The 19,482-nt window shown below is 35.3% G+C and overlaps 3 protein-coding genes across 4 annotated transcripts; 1 reads left to right on the top strand and 2 right to left on the bottom strand.

Annotated features, from left to right (window-relative positions):
• Nucleotides 1-394: 394 nt before the first annotated feature.
• Nucleotides 395-3,197, bottom strand: SAUR21 (ARM repeat superfamily protein). The gene has a single exon (XM_086632390.1). The coding sequence runs from the start codon at nucleotides 2,664-2,666 to the stop codon at nucleotides 648-650; it is 2,019 nt and encodes a 672-aa protein (XP_086488516.1). The 5' UTR covers nucleotides 2,667-3,197; the 3' UTR covers nucleotides 395-647.
• Nucleotides 3,198-13,842: 10,645 nt separating this feature from the next.
• Nucleotides 13,843-15,744, top strand: SR1 (serine/threonine protein kinase 1). Its single transcript, XM_086632381.1, has one exon. The coding sequence runs from the start codon at nucleotides 14,149-14,151 to the stop codon at nucleotides 15,439-15,441; it is 1,293 nt and encodes a 430-aa protein (XP_086488507.1). The 5' UTR covers nucleotides 13,843-14,148; the 3' UTR covers nucleotides 15,442-15,744.
• Nucleotides 15,745-16,132: 388 nt separating this feature from the next.
• On the bottom strand, nucleotides 16,133-18,594 carry LSF2 (dual specificity protein phosphatase (DsPTP1) family protein). Of its 2 annotated transcripts, XM_086632385.1 has the most exons (5): nucleotides 18,365-18,594; nucleotides 17,889-18,253; nucleotides 17,608-17,816; nucleotides 17,067-17,237; nucleotides 16,133-16,713 (listed from the first exon to the last, which is right to left on the bottom strand). In XM_086632385.1, the coding sequence occupies exons 2-5, from the start codon at nucleotides 18,208-18,210 to the stop codon at nucleotides 16,510-16,512; spliced, it is 906 nt and encodes a 301-aa protein (XP_086488511.1). In that variant the 5' UTR covers nucleotides 18,211-18,253; nucleotides 18,365-18,594; the 3' UTR covers nucleotides 16,133-16,509. The 2 variants fall into 2 exon arrangements, with proteins under 2 accessions (XP_086488511.1, XP_086488510.1); XM_086632384.1 differs by having other exon boundaries at nucleotides 17,889-18,494.
• Nucleotides 18,595-19,482: the final 888 nt, after the last annotated feature.

The raw sequence follows: 19,482 nt of genomic DNA, 5'->3' as shown, positions 1-19,482 counted from the left end.
GTAGTGTATTCCGAGGGAGGAGCTGAGTGTGTATTTTGCTTCAAATTTCCATGAAAAAGATTAGGCCTTCCTAGTCACCAACCTGTTAAGAGGGCTGTCTACTACTATTAATCTAACTTTATTTGGACCCATTTCAGGTGGGCTAAACCACTTCTGCAATGTTAGAAAGCTATTTTTACTAGTAGTAGTAAATAATTTGACAGAGTCATGGCGGGGCGGCCTTCCCCTGTAAGCAAACTCGCCCTCCCTTTGAACAATCAAACTGAGGCCGTCAACCAATTCCCCTTCTGTCTGTGTATATCTCTTTCCTAGACAATTAGTGAGAAGACAAATATGGTCATCCAAATTGAGACTACTTTCTCCCTTTATGTCACTTTCCCTCTTAACTGCACCATTAAAAGGAAGTTTCAAGATTTCATTTTGAACAACTTCTCTCATTTACATCTTTTTTTTTGATGAAAAAATCAACTTCTTTTCAAAAGTAGAAAATAACAAAAATAACAGAATGGGAAAACACACACTCCCCTTCAAGAGTTATTTACAAATTGAAATTCTCCCCCCCACCCTCCAAAAAACACAAGTATTATTGAGAGAATCCATTTTGTCCTCTCTTTTTTCTTTTCAAATGATAAACTGTTCAAATTTCTTCATAAAACACTACCATCAGTTGAAGAAGATCTTACCGTTTGATCTTCTACTCCAACCGCCCATCTTCTAAGAATCCTCAAAAGCGAAGCTCCTTTTCTCCTTGCTCTCACCGTACCCGTCCCCATTATTTCCCATATGGTCCTTTCAATTCCAGGCGTCGAAACCAATTCCGCAATCACTTCCACACCCCCTCTTCGACAAACTGATACTAGTCCAGCAGCCGCACTTTCTTTAGCTGTCTCTGGACCATCTCTTAATACTTCAGCCAATTTCCTTACTGCCCCACTAGCTCCTGCTACTGCCACAGCTCCCCCTCTCTTTGCCACCGTTGCTAGTATCGCAACCGCTTCTTCCGGCAACACCTCAGCCACATCCACAGCCATCTCCACCACCCCTCCTTCAATCAACCTTCCTACCGCCTCCCTGTCTCCCGCCAAATTCAAGATAGCCACCAAAGCATCCTTCTTGGAACTTACAGGCCCCACCTTCGCGAGCTCCACAAGTCCCTTTACGACACGTGCCTTCCTCCATAGCTTCTTCCTGTACTCAGGCACAGCAGATAAACTGAAAATCGTCGCAGCGGCATTCTCTTTGGCTTCCCACGTGGCACCCGATCTCAACACCTCGAGAACGCCATCTAAGGCGTCGGGACACTCCATGATTCTCGTTTTATTTCCTTCGTAGATTGAAAGGTTGAGGATCGTCGTAACGGCGTTAACTTGTAACTGTGGATTGTCCGAGCCTAAATAACCAACTAACTTCGGGATTGCTCCTGCTTCAGCAATACAGGCTCGGTTATCTGAATCGGTTTTGGCGAGTAACCGTAGCTCGTAAATCACACGGTTAGCCGTTTCAGATAATTGGGAAACGGAAAGTTTGTTCACAAGAAAGTAAGCAGTCATCCTTGTTGCTTCAATCGCTGTTTTCTGAACTGTAAATCTGTTTACTTTATCGTTTGTTTCCGTCGATTCAAATGGAATTTTATTCTCACGGCACCAAAGAGCAATTAGATTCTTCATCGCTCGGTTAGGAACCAGGTTGGGATGAACCAGTTGTTGTCCTGTTTTAGGGCAAGTTTCGTGTCCGGAATCGATCCAATGGCTGATTGAACTCCGATCGTACGTTTGTCCAGTTGAAACGACAACCGGATCCGTCATCAGGTCGAGGGAGATCGGACAACGAAAATCGTCCGGAAAAGTTAACTCCGTCGCCTGAAATTTAGAGGAAGATTCAGATAGAGGCGTTGACGCACCACCACCGTAGAGAACGCATTTTGCATAACGAACGAGTCCTATCAAAGCGATTATCTCGACTGTTGATTTCTCACATACCTGATTCTGAACTTCTTCTTCTAAACTTTCAATCTCATCTCTGCAACTAGTCGAATCGCGTAACCCTAATTTATGAAAAATCTCGCTGAGTTTGGAATGATCGGGAACGATTTCATTCTTGATCTGATCTAGAAGCTTTAAAACTTGATATCGGAGAGCCTTGACAGTTGAATCGGTGAATGATTTCCTCTCCCAACATTGCTTTCTGATTAGAATTACCAATTCATTGACATCTTGGGTGAGATTAAATTCAGTCAAGGGGAATATATCTAAGAGAGTTGATAATTCGACGGTGAGTTCGTGAAAGCTATCGGAAACAGATTCGTGCTGAATTAGAATCCACATCTTGCTTCCATTCGAACAATCTTCCAATAATGTCTTGATTCGTTGTAAAACGATATAAATCTCTTCGAAACAAAGGAGAGCTGAACGAGGAAGAAGAAGGAGAAGACGAGAGATTTCATTTCTGAGAATTTCTTCAAATAAGATAACGAGAAGTCTGGCTTTCCGGATGATTGAAGATGAAGCTTTTTTGAGGAGAAATTGAATCGGTTTTAAAGAAGAGATATCTTGAGATAGAAGTAGAAGAGATCTAACAAGTTTCATATCTGATAAATTAGGAGAGATGAATGAACCTGGAGATGGTCTGCGCTTTCTTGGTGGAAAAAATTTAGGAGATACCGCCATTAACGAACAAAATGAATACTGGAGTATTAATCAATCAGAAAACCAAAAAGAAGAAGAACCAAAGTGAAATTCGATTCTTGAAACTGAAGACAGAAGAAGAAGAAGAAGAAGAAAATGGATAGATAGATAGATAGATTGTCGGATTGCGAATTAAAGAAGAAAATTCGATTTTTGTGTGTGTAATTGGTAAGGTGAGTAAAGAAGAAGAAGAAGAAGAAGAAGAAGAAACTAGTTTGATAATAGTCAGAAGAAGTTGTCTTGTTAAAAAATCATCCAACTGGTCAAGAAAGAAAGAAGCTATAAACCACTCGATCCGAATCCGATGAATCTATCAGAGTATCAGACCACCCATGACCCACCCTTGGCTTGGTAAACAACAACCAAACCAACTTTGTTTATGTTTACCACCGCCGCCGCCGGCAATTGCCTCTTTTTATTTTACTAGGAGTATTATTTTTGTTAAAATATGAAATTAGATGTTTATTAGGTGTATAAATATACGCAATAGTGGAGTGGTTGAGTTGATAACCTTTTTGCACCAATCAACACTTCTTTGGTTTATTCATTTTATAAAGTGTTCGATGTCCTGCTACCTGTAGTAAGATAATAAAATGCCACGCAACCCGTGACAGTTGAATATAACGTTACCTAAGACTTTTTTACTTTGACAATATAAATAGACCGTTAGATATATTGTGTTTACGATGAAATATGTATAAATGTACATCTTTATTCTTTGGTAGTTGATGTGCCAAGCCTCACTAAAATACAACTTAGTATTTGTCTATATTGTAACAAGTAATTAATTATAAGCGCCTTAAAAAAGAGTAATTAAATATAAGAACAACCTATATTCGGATTATTTCAACAAATAGATATATAATTGTCCCCATAGACGGCCTAATATGAAACATATGAACTGAAAAATGATTTTTATGAAAAACAAGTATTGAATTTGTTTATGTGATCAAGTCACAGTGTTTTTTTTAGAATTTATGAATTTTGGTTAGTCTTTGGCCAACACACGTTGAAAAAATAGAATATCTAGTTCAATTCACTTTCTTGAAAGTTTATAGTAGACCATCGAGAGATAAGTAAAATGTTTATTTTGTATTTCCATATTGAATTACTTGACTGAAACAGTTGGTAAAGTCTGACGAAGAAAGAACACCCAAAGTGAAAACAAAAAGGGGACAAAGGAGGAAAAGCAATTATTAAAAACAAAAGTTCAATGGCTTCTTAATATAGCATAATTAAAACATTGGATGCCGACCTAAAAAGAACTACTAATTCTTGCCTAAAACCAATATAATACAAGGGGCCGGTAATTATAAGGCCCAAAATGGGAAAGTTAAAGAGAATCAGGCCCAATACTAAATAATAATGAGGAAAAAACCCAGTAGGTAAAAATACAATTTTACCCTCCAAAATGAAATTTTCCATCCAAATCAACGTCAAAAACAATTTTGAACATTTCTGAACAATTCTTGGTTTGCTCTCGAAAAATACAATTTTACCCTCCAAAAAAATATGTTGTCTTGTTAACAACATAATTACATATGTTGTAAACATTTTGAAAAGTGTTCAAAAAATGGGTCTTTTTGACATTATTATTTTTTAGTAGGTTTTTTTCCTATTAGGGTCTAGATTTTTGGGTTTTTCACTCATTTTTTCTAATACAAGGCTAGCTTTTCATATATTTTTTTTTTTGATGAAAGATGCTAGCTTTTCATATTGCAATATAATAGTTGGACTAATTATTCTTAATTTATTGTTAAACACAAAGTAGTCCTTATTTATAAGGAAAGGTTAGCTGCAGTATCAACATTTTTTGGTCTTGCAAAAAAAAAAGAAAATAAATTTTTTGGTAAAAAATAGAGGATGAAGTTTATGGATAGACAGTATGAATATGGAAAGAGTTGATTCCTATTTGGCCCCCTACTTTGTGACCAGCTTCCTTTATCGCCCTTTTTTTTTCGTAAATTCAAATATGGCTCCCTTTTCTTAACACCGTCAGTCAACTTTTATGGTTAATCTTTTTGTTTTCATTATTACCCTTGTTTATAAAAGAGATTTTGGAATTCAAATTTGACCCCCTTAAAAAATGAGTTGATTTCCAACAAATTAAAGTTGTTTAGAAAAAAATTAGGGGTCAAAACATAATTTCTTTTAAAAATACCAAACACACTTCTCTCACCTCCATGTCATCACCAATATGGCCACGTTATCACTCACCTGCCACCTCACCATCTTCTCCGGCAATGGTCGCCGGCCGACGAAAGTTCCGGCGACCATCTTATTTTTTTTTCTTCTTCTTTCTCTCTCTTCTTTCTCTTTCTTCTTTATTCTCTCTGGACCCCTTCGCCGGAGCATTAGAGAGAGAAAGAAAGAGAGTAGAAAGGAGGGAGAGAGAGAGATAGAGAATAAAGAAGAAAGAGAAAGAAGAGAGAGAAAGAAGATATAAGAAGAAGAAGAGAAGAAGAAAAAAAAAAATGGTCGCCGGAATTTTTGCCGCCCGGCGACCATTGACGGAGAAGATGGTGAGGTGGCAGGTTACTGATGACGTGGGCAGATTAGTGATGACATGGAGGTGAGAGAAGTGTGTTTGGTTTTTTTAAAAAAAATCTGTTTTGACCCCTAATTTTTTTCTAAACAACTTAAGTTTTTTGGGAATCAACCCATTTTTTAAGGGGGTCAAATTTGAATTTTCAAAATCTCTTTTATAAACAAGGGTAACAATGGAAACAAAAAGATTAACCATAAAAGTTGACTAACGGTGTTAAGAAAATGAGGCCATATTTGAATTTACGAAAAAAGAGGGCCATAAAAAGAAACTGGTTACAAAGTAGGGGGGCCAAATAAGAATTAACTCATATTGAAATGGAGATGATATTGGTGGTCAAATGGGGTTGGTTCCTGCTTGTTAGATAAGACCACCATAGTTATTATAATTTGGGCCTTTGCTGCCCACTGTATTTCATTTCACAATAAGCAGACAAAAAACAGGTAATTCATTTAAGAAGGGGGACGGTCACTGTTAGGAGTATTATACTACTACTCTTTTTTTTCTTTTTTTTTTGATGAAAGGAGTATTATACTACTAGTAATACTAGTATATGATTTGAGTAGTGGAAAAAAGTGGGTGTTGTCTAAGCCATCTTATGACATTTTTTTTTTTTTTTTTTTGTTGAACTGCCATCTTATGACATTTGCTCACCACATCTCTATCTCATGCCTATAATAATTCCATCACCACAAAATGGGTGTTACCCTAGCCGTTTCGTTACTAGGTCCCATACTTGAATCTTCTCATCTTTTTTTTTTTTTTTTTTTGTTGAACTATTGAATCTTCCCATCTTCAAAAAAAAAAAAAAAAAATTTGAATCTTCCCTAGCTATTTGTTTTGGTTGAAATCCCTAGTTCCCTAGTTAGGGTCACAAAAGTTTCTACTCCCAACATTTTTCAATCTCTCCATTCTGTTTCCCTGAATTAGGCATTTAGCTATATAATACTCCACATAATTGAAATTTAGCTCCATAAATTATTTCCATTATCTTTTGGACCATAGTTTTGTTTCTCAATGACAAAAGTATGTAACTGTTGTTGTATCAAATTGATTAGACAGAGTATTCTGTTAGTCTTAAAAGTTGATCATGCCGTTCTAATTTGTTATTTTATTCCTATAATCAACTTTCAAACCACTTATAAATAAGAAAAATTACAAAATCTACGTTGCTATATGTATAGTTGTTTCTTGCAAAATGATGTTGTATTACATTTACTAGCCAACTTTCTTATTAAAATGATGAAGAAAAAAATGTTATTTATATATCAAAAGAAACTATGTCAAACATAGACTAAGTTGTAGTTTTTCTAAAGAAATAATTCAATCTAATAATTGTGTTTTCTAAAATATACACCTACCTAACACTTATCTTTTAGGGAGTTGGAACATTTATTTACAAACTTTGCTATGAAAAATAACACGGCATATAAATTGCTAAAACTCAAATATAATAATCTTAGCTACAAAATCTAGTCTTAAAATGTGAATTAAGGAGGTGAATTTGTACAAGAATATGTGATGTTCCAAGAACTTGTCCACAAATTATACTACTAGCTAGTACTATATTATTAGATGGGTGGGCTTTTAGGAATTGATAAGGAGAAGTAGACCAGTTCTCAAGACACGAACTAAGTTGCGCCCATTATCTTCTAACAACATCCAAATTAATTCTACCATATGTGCTTGCTGGCCTGCCAACATGGACCAATTAAGATGACTTTAATATACATTTCATAACACCCACTAGTTTTGCTACCAAACTCCTTGTTTTCCATACTTGAAAAGAAAAAAATTGTTTCAGGGATCAATTTTATTAATGGGAGACCCGTCATTAAGAAGCATGATTTCAAACCAGTTAGTCTGAAAATTTACCTACAAATATCGAATTTCATACAAAAACATAACACTCAGGATATTATTACTTTAGCAAAGTCAAAATTGATGTGAAGTGATATTATATAGAACATGTTTCAATATAGAATCCAGCTAAAGGCACCCGGCTAAATTGTTATTCGCTCTCTAAAGAGGAGATGGACCTTATAGTCAATCATCTATTGGCACCTAGCTCTAAAGGACATGGATCGACCCGTTCCAGAACTGAAGTTAGGCCTCAAACTCAAACTAGTACGAGGGTATTACAGCTTTTTATTGAACTGCCACTAAAACTTCAAGTACAAAAGTCAAATAACATGATTTTTGTTTGAAATCAAGGTTGGTTTGCAACAGAGCTGACCTTGGATCTAGGCGACCGCCTAGGACCCTCAAATTTAGGGGTCCCCAATTTGTACTAACATTAGTATATATAGATAGTTGTATGTATTTTTTTTTTCACAAAAATATAAGGTTCGTTTGAGTAGTAGAGTTGGTAAATAGAGTAGTTGGTCATATAACCTACGATCTTAGGTTCGACTCCTGTGAGGAGGTATTGGTACAAACTATACCTCTTCTAAGTATTGGTACTATTTCAGACCCCTAAATTAGGTTATACCTCTTACATTTTCGGGTGGGTATCCTTTCCTATATGTGGTTTGTCTTAAATTCTCTATCTTAGGTTCAGCCATACGTTCTCTCTAGCGGGGAAATACATATATATATATATATATATATATATATATATATATTATCGCTCAACCAAAGTGAGCTTCACACCATAACTTAGTATGAAGTTAATCTTTAGTGGTATCCGTCTCGAATGGTGTTATATGACATTTTGAATGGTTGGTGTGTCTTGTAAGTAGTAGCAGCAAAATTCAGGATTCTCAACTTCATGATCCTTAATTGCTTACTCTTCCTAGTTATATATGGGTTTATTAGCTAATTATACATGCTACAACATCATTTAACATTTGTGTGATTGTTTCCGATGACAGTGACCTTTTTTATAGTTATACATTTTCTGGTTACCTTTTCTAAATACAAAAATTTGCTCTAGCTCTATAGAGTTGAATTTTCTACTCATGTGACAAAGTGTTTTTCGAAATTAATTTCAGGCTTTGGTTTTGATATAGAGGTTTTTCAGTGTGTCCTTTGTTGTTTTCTTCATTCTATGGATTCCTTCTCTGCTGGAAACTCAGCTTCTACTTCTAGTTTGAAGGTCAGCTTCACTCCTTTGTAATTTTTGTGTGTTTTTTTTTTGGCAACTCCGGGTCTATATCTTAGTGGAGGTAGTACTGCTAATTCTGCAGGTTGGAGTAATCGTGGTTGGATGTAAATCGAGTTCTCCCTTTGGGTATGACAAACTTTCTTGGTTGCCAAGTAGTCTTGACTCCTGAGTAACTACTAACTACCAAATGATGTTGATGTTAACTTTCCGATCAGACATTCTCTTTTGCTTGTGAAGGTTGCATTGGTTAATCTTAATTATTACAGTTTTGTCGTTGACATGAACTAGAGTAATGAAATTATTTGGATTAGGTTGTGCCACTCTAGGCCAGCTTTCTGTCTCGTTGTTTGCTGCAGGAATGGCTCCCCTTGCCTTGTATGTTATCCCTTTTCGTTTAGCTTTTTAGTTTTGTGTTCCACCTGTACTTTGACTTTTGAGCTCTTGAATCTTGATTTCCACCTTTCCTCGAGCTACAAGATATGGTTTTCATTTCATACTTGGTGTCTTTTTTCAGTTTTGTTCATCGTTGGCTGCTGTCCTGATGGAATTTGCTGCCCAATCGTTTATAGGCATCAACCAAGATATGTCCCATGGCCCTAAAAAACTCCATCTGATCAGTTCTTGTATCTTTGTGGTACATTGACAAGTAATACGATTGTAACGTGAAACTCAACAATACTTGTGGAGAATAACCTATTAAGCCCATTATAGTCCGTCCAGTATTTTAACAAAGTTTTTTTGTCCTCCAAACTTGTTTAGTTAGTATTGTTAAGTTTGTGGTCATCCAACTCAAAACCAATTGGCCAGAAACTTAACATGGTATCAGAGCTAGGCCCACACGTGATAGGCTTAAAAGTCACACGTGCTCCACGTCACCTGTGAAGAAAAAAAACACACGTGTTAGGCTCAAAGAACGCCACACGTGAGGGGGCGTGTGAGAATAATCCCACATGGGAGAATGAGTAACTAGCAACCAATAATATAAAGTATAGGTCCTCTCCACTCATTGCCAATTCGTTTTGAGTTGGATGACCACAAACTTAACAAGTATATCAGAGATCCATACAAGAGTTCTTTTACAAGAAAAATTAGTACTTGATTACAGTTGCAGTTGTATACCTCATGTTAAAATCTCGATCTTTTGTGCAGCAAATCTCTTGTCCTTAATTTTCATAATGGTCTGATTTGAACTTAATAAGAATAGAATGGTGTAAGCTTGCCGCATCTTTGTTTCATTATGGTTCCAAATGAAGTGATTGAGAAGGATATGTAATCTCATGATCCATTGATTTAAATTGCCTTTGGGGGGGAAATATTGACGACAATTTCTTCATTTCCTAGTCCGACCCATCAGTTTTCTCTTCTTGTTTTTGTTCTTAGGGGTAGTCCAAAAATCTACCCCTAAACACACATTTAGTCCACCCTAATATTAATATAGGATTTTAAGCCAAAATAATAATTATAATAGATATTTAGTCCAACTTAGTTAAAGTATGTTTATATGTCAAGATTAAAGTGTTTTTCTGTTTATTGATTTTTGTTTTGTTTCATAAATTACCTGTTATTTATTGTTAAAGTTTCATACTTTATTTCATTTTTTTCATACTTTATTTCATTTTTTTTATATGTGTTATATGTATCAACAATGTTTCTTCAAAACGGAAAAGGACTAAAAACCTATTTTTTGAGAAGATTTGACCTTAAACCCTTTTTGAACTTTATTTTGGACTTAAAACCCATGGACCCTATATATATTTAATTTGAAACTATGGGGCACGGTCACTCTACTAATACCTGTTCCCTTTGTACTAAACAGGGTAGCGTCCGTTCTAAGTTTGTTTCTTATGGTACATTCATTTGGTTTGGAATGACAGCTAGTAAACTATCAAACTAATATGATCACTTTAGCATTTTTATTGTAATGTAGGTGGTTCAATATATATATATATATATATGTTCTAACAGGATGAGAAATAAGTAAGACCGTCTTTTGCTTGATACTATCATTTTCATTCTTGTGTTCAGATTCCTAGCTAACACTTGATCAACATTTTCTGGGTCTATTCTCTCGACGTACGTAATAGTTCAAAAAGGCTGCTTGGTGAGGCTACAGCTGCAGGGATCCATGTACCAGTTGATGTTCGGCTTTCTTGACCGAAGAACTCTACATATGCCTTGCCTATACGTATATTACATATAAACACTTATTTTTCTTATCTGGAGTACAACTAGAAAAATGAATTCTTTAATTCGTGTGATTCATCATGAGATCTGTTTCTTGTGGATATATAGTCACTGTTTTGTTTATTCGTCTCCCATTTGATTTACATTTAGGTTGAAACTCCATGATTCAATTGAGCTGGAAATATGAATATCCAGGATACTAATAGTCTAGTGGTCCTCCTTTTCCCCATGTATATATATGCTTCTGACTATTTTCCAAACCCTTATAAGATATTCTGCATATCTTTTGTAATGTACTGCCTTCATTTTTCAATTCATAAACTATTCAAAATAATTAGCAAATGAAATTAGTTACTCCATTTAATACAAAATCAATAATTTAATCCAATAATTGTTGGAGAGTCTATATAATTCAAGGAAATAATAATAGCGTGTATACATAACCCTCCTGATCAATAGTATTGTTCCCTACTCCATGTCTTACTTTTAAACGCATTTGTCTCCATCATCGTTGATTTATCACCGTGGACGGTTACTAATAGGGTCCATGGGTTTTAAGTCCAAAATAAAGTTCAAAAAGGGTTTAAGGTCCAATCTTCTCAAAAAATAGGTTTTTAGTCCTTTTCCGTTTTGAAGAAACATTGTTGATACATAATGTGTTATGTATAACACATATAAAAAAAATGAAATAAAGTATGAAAAAAATGAAATAAAGTATGAAACTTTAACAATAAATAACAGGTAATTTATGAAACAAAACAAGAATCAATAAACAGAAAAACACTTTAATCTTGACATATAAACATACTTTAACTAAGTTGGATTAAATATCCATTATAATTATTATTTTGGCTTAAAATCTTATATTAATATTAGGGTGGACTAAATGTGTGTTTAGGGGTAGATTTTTGGACTAGAAACCTAAAATTTGTTACTAATAATCTACTAAATACGAACGAATCCACATCCCGTAGTTATGGAGGGGATGATTTCAGCTAGCTCCTGGCCACTAAATTGAAGAATGGACTACCGTGTGATGCTAATATTGTTTCTTGGACATATTTGACGGGTCATTTCATGTCATTTTCTAATTATAAATATGTTGTCGGGTGTCGAATTTTAATTTGTTTATAGAATAATATCACGTATTCATTATTTTTTTGTGGTTGTGAGGAATCTTGAATATCTCTTTAGTCTTTACAAATAAAGATCATAATAGACTAAGGAAACTGCAAGAACCGAGTAATTAAGTTTTGAGAGTAACAATTTATTTAGATAATGAAGCATATATCATTGTCAATTACCCTCCCTTACCAAACTAGGTAGAGAGAGTTTTGATGGGAGAGAGGATACCCCCCTTTTGATGGGAGAGAGGATACCCCCCCCCCCCCGCCTGAATACCAGTTATTATCTCTCTTATTAACTCCTCCAATATGTAATGAGATTCACGCCTTTCTTGCCTAACTCATGAATCATGGGTTATTTTTATAAATAGTAAGGCTAGAGATATTCATAGAAAAAAAATATATAAAATCAAAAAGATGAAGTCAGCTCAGCTTCTTCTAGAATTTGCAACACTTGAGAATTGTTAAAAACCTACTACTCTTGTAATAGAAAAAATATCACCGAGAGCCGGAGCTAGAGCTGGAGCTGGAGCCGGAGTAGATGTGTTTTATGTATACAGTTTTGTGGAAAATGGAAATAAATAATATGGTCATTATTGGAAAATATACGAGAATAGAGTAGTTTATGTTGGTGACCACTAATGTCCCTCCCTTTAAATTGGAGTGGATTTTTTTTTTTTATTCAATCATACATACTATATATTATTATCGGATAGTAGGATCGGCAAACTTGACTTTTCCAATAGTGGAATAGAAGACTAACGAATGTGTGAAATCCAATTCCCCGCGTACATGGGAATCTATTCTTTTGAGTTGTGAAAAATCAAATTATGTGGTGTTTATCTAGAAGAGGAAAGAATATAGAGTTTATAGCCATTAAAGACTAGTAGGTAAGTCATGTGAGATGTTGATGGTGGTGGGGTTTACATCTCTCAGACTCTTGAGTACTCTCTCTGTATATATCTTTATGGTGCATGATTTGTCTTCAAGCTTAGACTAGGAGACCACCACCCCCCGTGAAGATAAATAGAGAAAAAATGGTCCTTAATGTAATTTAAGTCATTTACAAGATAACCATCCCTTCACTTGAGATATAAGAGATTCAAAATACTTTATATTTTTTCAACAAAAAAAAAAATAATTTATATTCATTAGAGTGACTTTGTAAGGCGGTAAGCTCGTTTTTGTTCCCTTATTTGAACAATAACGTCAAGAGTCGGAACTTCCAAGGAAGAACAGAGCAATTCAAGATGGCATTGCACGTCGAGAAACTCCAATTTGGAAGTATATCGATCAGTGGAAATCTATGGTGCAATAAATTTGGGTGTAAATAAAATAAAAGTATATTAGATGGACTTTAGACCCCTTACTATAGGACCTTTAGTTTAAGGTGTCCTAAAATCAGTTTATTATATTGTTTATTCAATCTTTTCGCTATTACTTCATGTTGTATCAATGTCTTGTAAGGTCTATTGTAGTTTATATCAAAGGAAAAGGCTAAACTAGCTATATATGCATGCGAGTATTTCACCACTCGTCTTCATTCTTTATCTACCATGAGTATTTTAAGATCCTTTGACAGTGTACAAACCTCGTTCTTGAGGTTGGGAATTTGAGTATAAATTCATGTTCGAAGAACCTTTAATTCTGAAAAGCTCATATTAGTTCATGTTCCGACTATGATAACTAACTGTTTAGCTCATTGATTTCGAAAATAAGATAATTAGTGCATTTCATAATTATGTTTTAAGATAACTTTCTAGGCACATATTAAGCTATAAAATCTTTTCATTTTTTGAAATTAAGAATCTTAAAATCGGTGTCATCAATGAATTTGTTTTTTTTAGTGGAAAGAATCATGAATCAAAAACTTTATTAATGCATAGACTTAATATAAAAAATTATGATTACTGATTGATCCTAAAATCCAACTTAAAAGTGAAAGGAGTTAATAAATGTAGATGGTATATCTTTAGCTTTATTGATTAAACATATATTTTTTCTTTTGTAATAAATTAATTTTGAATTTGATATAACTACTATAGATAATTAATTTTTATTTTGTTAAAAATAGAAAAAATTATAGGTAATATCTATATGATAAAGGAGAAGAATATCCTTTTAGAATAGGTAAGCTTATCTGTTATATCTCCACCCAAACATTCAAACTGTAAAATAACCTAATTTTTGTTTAGATAGACTGATAGAGAGGACTCTAAAACCAATCAGCCCATCTCCCCTCCCTTACTCGGTTCCACAAGATCACGTGTGACGAAAAGAGGGTTCCCCGAACCCTTACGCTAGCATCATTCCTTTTTATACACCACAACAAATTCGCTAACTCTCCCAACCCACCCCAAACAAACACAAAAGGGAGACATAATAACTCCTTCAATATCTCCCTCCGCCTACAAATATCAAAACCCTTCTTTCTCCAATAAAGAAACGAACGAATTACCCATCCATCCTTCCAATCTCTCTCTCTCTCTCTGTCTTCGTTTTCTAATGCCGGTCATCCTGGAAGAAGGTTCCGGAGTATCGGAATCCGGCGAAATTTCATCTGAGAATATCTTATTCGGTAAATATGAAATCGGAAGATTACTCGGTTGCGGCGCTTTCGCCAAGGTCTATCATGCTAGAAACATTGAATCTGGACAGAGTGTGGCCATTAAAGCAATAAGTAAACAGAAGATTCTAAAAGGAGGATTAATGTCAAATATCAAGAGAGAAATTTCAATTATGCATCAATTGAATCATCCTTACATTGTCAAGCTTTTTGAAGTTCTTGCTACCAGAACCAAAATTTACTTCGTCATGGAGTTTGTTAAAGGAGGTGAGTTATTCAATAAGGTCGCTAAGTGCCGTTTCAGCGAAGATCTGAGTCGCCGTTACTTTCAACAATTGATCTCGGCTGTCGGATATTGTCATTCTCATGGTGTTTTTCACCGAGATCTTAAACCGGAAAATCTTCTTCTCGATGATAAAGGAGATCTGAAAGTTTCAGATTTCGGTCTAAGTGCGGTCACATCTCAGATCCATAATGACGGATTGTTATATACTCTTTGCGGTACTCCTGCTTATGTTGCTCCTGAAATATTAGCTAAGAAAGGTTATGATGGTGCTAAAGTTGATATCTGGTCTTGTGGTATTATTCTCTTCGTTCTTAACGCCGGTTTTCTTCCCTTTAATGATCGGAATCTCATGGTTATGTATCGGAAAATATATAAAGGAGAGTACCGATGCCCTAAATGGATGTCTCCGGATCTCCGAAGATTTCTCTCCCGACTCCTAGAAATAAATCCAGAAAAGAGGATCACTGTTGATGAAATCATTCGTGATCCATGGTTCAAAAAGGGATACAAAGAAGTGAAATTCCATGAATTTGATAATTTCGGCAGCAAAGGAGGAGGAGGAGGAGAAATCGATGATCAGCAGCGGCCTCTAAACGCTTTCGACATTATTTCGTTTTCTTCAGGATTCGATTTATCAAGACTGTTCAAAGATTCAAACGACTCTGTGGAGAGTGAACGATTCGTCTCGGCCGATTCACCAGAGAGAATAGTGGAGAAGATTACCGAGGTGGCTAAGAGAGAGAATTTGACGACGAGGAAGAAGGATTGGAAACTGATGTTGGAAGGTCAGAATGGTAAATTACTCGTCGGAATAGAGATGTACGGTATGACGGAAAATCTGGTAGTGGTTGAAATTCGTTCTAATGAAGGTACATGGAAGAAGAAGTTCAAACCGGAGCTGAGTAGCCTGGTTTATGACCCGGAGTCGTCGGGTCCGGGTAGGTGATCCGGCCCAGAATGGCCCAATTATTAATATTCAAAGAATCTGTGAATGATATAATATGTTGATCGATATAAGAAACTCCAAAGTCGCCAACTATGGGTATCTTTTTTTTTTTTTAAATGGGGACAACTCCTTGACGTACGCGTCATTCATTGTTCGAAATTAATTTATATTGTTTATTATGCGTGGTACAAAAATATTCTCAATAAAGTATACACCGAAAAAAAGAAGAAATGAAACAATATAATGGGGGTTTATGTAACTTTTTTGCCCTGATTATTTTGTTTCACTACTTTATTCTCTCAATTTCCTGTGTTCATATTGTGTTTGAATTGCTCAATTATTAGTTTATTTATGGTATACCAAACATGAAAGTGGTGATGGAGACCCAGGGTTCGGCTGGTAGTGAAGGAACAACGGGCAACAGGTAGAAAGTCTCCATATACATATATATATATATATATATATATATATATATATATATATATATATATATAAATATATAGGTCGGCAATAGAATGAATGAAAGAGAGTGCATGACTAAAACTTTAACAAAAACGTGTGAAGTCATTCATGAAATCAGTTTAATATACTGAATGACACGAATATACATGTTGAAATGGTATATCCTTTCTACCATTCTCCTAAAAATTTGAAGATTCTTATATGGTATTCAAGAAGAAAAAAAATAATATGAAAGCATTATTTTTGTTTTTTGCGTTAATAAATATAACAAGCATACATATATATGGACCATGTCTATGTTATGACTGGAATAAACCATCAGTAATCAACGGCCGTGCCCATGAGCTAGAGGAAAGAGCTCTTCTGCTTCAACCAATACCTTACTGTAGTATTAATATCCTACAGGATTTTTAGAACAAGTTCATTTACGAGGAATATAGTATCTCGTGTTTTTTCTTACTATAGACTCTGAGTAATATTTTGTTCTTGGACTAAAGACAAAACTTCTGATTTCAACAAAAAAAAAAAGACTAAACTTCTGAAAATTCTTTTCCTTGGTTGAGTTAAGCTAATCTAAAATTGATAGCAGTTTTACTACCTACATTTTCATGTACCACGAAGAGCACGAACTTTTTCTTGAATCAACTTTCTCTCCCAATCTGATATATCAGCGAAAGCATGCTCGGGGAGGCTCTCAAATGGCTCTTTCCAGGGTTCAGTCTTGGTAAGATCATATGTAGCTCCACGTATTGCGTTCTTGTTTGGGCCGCATGGCCTCTTTGAGGTTAGTGTCTCATATGCTGTATTCAGCTGTACATATAACACCATAGAAACATTTTCAGTAAATTCGTACATGATGAATAAACAAAGATTGTTAAGAAACAAGCAGTGCTTTGACATCCATTAAATTTGAATGAGTCCTGCAATTTTTAGCATGTCTATATCTTCATTAAACTAAAATACATTGAATGGGTCAACATTGACGTTGTTGGTGGAGCTACAAAGCATTGAGAAACTCACTTTGATTGAGAGGTCACCTGTTGAGTATATCTCTGAACTGCAGAGCTCAATGTTCGAATCTTAACGTAATTAAAAAAGACAAAATTCTCATTCATTCCATATTAATCCGTAAAATATAACATATGAGAGAATAGCTAGCTTACATCCATCCCACAAAACCAGAACATATAAGCAATTGCAACGGCGGGAGCCCTCCCAAGTCCAGCAGTACAATGCACATAAACTCTTCCTTTGCCTTCCTCGATGGCCCATTCAAGTGAAGAAACAGCCTTTGGTAATCCATTCCTCAAGGAATCTGGATCAAAATCTTTAGCCTAAACATATACATGAATAAAAAAAAAGTCAAGTTAGGTGTGGCACATGTTTCTTTGGTAAAAAGTGATCTTTAGTAGTGAGCAATGTGATCGGGAGCTACAGCAAATTGACAAGAAGGCGATTTTAACCAAACAATTTTGTTTGGATAAGCAAAATAGACAAGGGAGTTGATTGAATCCGTTAAACAGTTTCTTGTGTGACGAGCAACGATTGGGACATAGAAAAAAGCAAGGCGGTGTATACTTTGCAGCATGCACTTTTAATAATGTACAAAAATATATATAGAATGCTCGATTTAAATAAAAAATTCATCAGTCAGTACATTATTATATAGGTAAAAGTAATAAGAAGGAAATATAATTAGCTTACGGGTCTTCTCATATGACGGATACCAAGTTGTTTACAGCGTTGGAGGATGAATTGCAAGTCGATCCCCCAGAATAGTACATCCTTGTCCTGCTGCAAGTTCAAAATGTAGGCAACATTTTGGTCATGTTTGAGATGATCAATGTCTTGGGGTTTCTGAGGTTGTGAACCCACAATCAGATTATCATCGACTATAAGTGCATAGTTCATGCCTGTAAACAAAATAAATTCAACAAGAGGTGTATAGATATTGGGGGTTAATTAGTACTAATTAAGGAAATTACCAAGATCGTGGTGATACTCGTATGGATTTCTCATCATTTTCTTCATGGCAGTATTATACTCATCCATCTTCCCACTCTCCTTAGACCTTCTACTTCTACTCATGTTTCCTCCTCCTTCAATCTCATCATCACCACCACCACCACCACCACCGCCACCGCCACCACCGCCACCTTGTGCTGCTGATATTTTACAAGAAAGCTGCTGCAGCTTGAAATTACAGCGGCGGGGTTTGTTGTTGTTACCCTGAAGCTGAAAGGAATAAACTCCATTGTTGTCGAGTGAAGAAAACAACCAACTGTTAGTTGTGATAGCAGCTCTCATTTCCCACCAACTTAATAAGGGATTCTGATTTGGCCTGTAAAAACTACAGTATACAATTTTTTTTAAAATAAATTTCTTGTGTTATTAATAAGCCAAGCGAAAAATAGGATCTGAGTTGAAAACTCAGATAAATACACTACACAACTTAACTTACTATAGAGAGAGAGAGAGATGAAATATGAATTCCTCCAGATCTTATCCAATTGGCCTCGGGTCCTGAATCATTGAAAAAAAAAGTGTGCCCCTAAAATTTGTTCTGGTTTAACTTCCAATGTGAGATTGACTAGAAATTTTGTCCCCCTTCGCCAAGAGAGATATAGAGAGTAGATGAAGATAGACGATGGAGAGAGAAATAGAGATGGAGATGTTTGTCAGGACGGTCGTGGCAGCGGTGGTTGCCAAAAGATAATTGTTAAAAGGACACTGAGTGACGGGTCGGACACTAAGTGATGAGAAATTCTCCAGTGATATGTCGCTACATCACCGGAAATCTGGGAGAGAGATGAATAGAATTTTTTATCAGTGAAATACTTATGAAAGAAGGGGTAAAAAAAATTGATTTTAAAATTGACAACTAAAAATACAATATAATCTTGAAAGCAATATGCTAGACATTTAAAATTAGGGGTTAGTACTATCAAAAGAAAAAATTAGGGTGTAAATGAGAACTAACCCAATATATAAATAACAAAACATTTGGAATTTGGGAATCCCTAAAGGAAATTTTAGATACTTGGGAAGTTTAATATTGGGGCCAAATTGGAGTCAAACCACTTATAAATAGCAAATACATTACGAATTTGGGTACACCCACCTTATTTACTCGAAACACTCACACTCCCCTTGGCATGGTTAATTTTGTTGGGCCAGGTCATTGGTTAGTCCCACTCACCAGCCGAACTATTTCTTCCCAATTTCGACAACAAACGTTATCCTTTGCAATCCCTTAAAACCTAACATCCATTGGAAGACATTACTGATGGTCGATAAGATTTGTTTGAAAACACGACTAATGCTGGAATCAAAATCTTGGGATTGTGTAACTTCTGCAGGAGGACCTCTTAAGCCGTGGTTAACCTTTCTAGAAGCATCTTTATAGGAAGATAATCCACTTACATGTCTTTGAGAATAATTTTGTTGTGTTTATAAATGAGTATGTTGTTGAACCACAACTATGTTTTTGTTTCTGGAAGGGTGAGTTCGTAGTCATTACAAAGACATTGATGCACCATCAAGATGTGATACGCACGATAAATCGCCTGAAATTCTAAA

This window comes from Eschscholzia californica, unplaced genomic scaffold, assembly GCF_041429995.1.
Source record: "Eschscholzia californica isolate CP2 unplaced genomic scaffold, dmEscCali1.0.p SCAF_4, whole genome shotgun sequence".
NCBI lineage: Eukaryota > Viridiplantae > Streptophyta > Magnoliopsida > Ranunculales > Papaveraceae > Eschscholzia > Eschscholzia californica.
Note: the sequence above shows the minus strand (reverse complement) of the source record. Positions and strands in the feature narration are given on the sequence as shown.

Bases quoted from the DNA above. Each gene is read 5' to 3' on its own strand.
- SAUR21 (XM_086632390.1), bottom strand. From the start codon at position 2,666: ATGGCGGTATCTCCTAAATTTTTTCCACCAAGAAAGCGCAGACCATCT.
- SR1 (XM_086632381.1), top strand. From the start codon at position 14,149: ATGCCGGTCATCCTGGAAGAAGGTTCCGGAGTATCGGAATCCGGCGAA.
- LSF2 (XM_086632385.1), bottom strand. From the start codon at position 18,210: ATGAGAGCTGCTATCACAACTAACAGTTGGTTGTTTTCTTCACTCGAC. The intron at 17,817-17,888 runs GTAATTTCCTTA...TTTTGTTTACAG, and splicing joins CGAGTATCACCACGATCTTG to GCATGAACTATGCACTTATA. The intron at 17,238-17,607 runs GTAAGCTAATTA...GTATATGTTTAG, and splicing joins TCCGTCATATGAGAAGACCC to GCTAAAGATTTTGATCCAGA.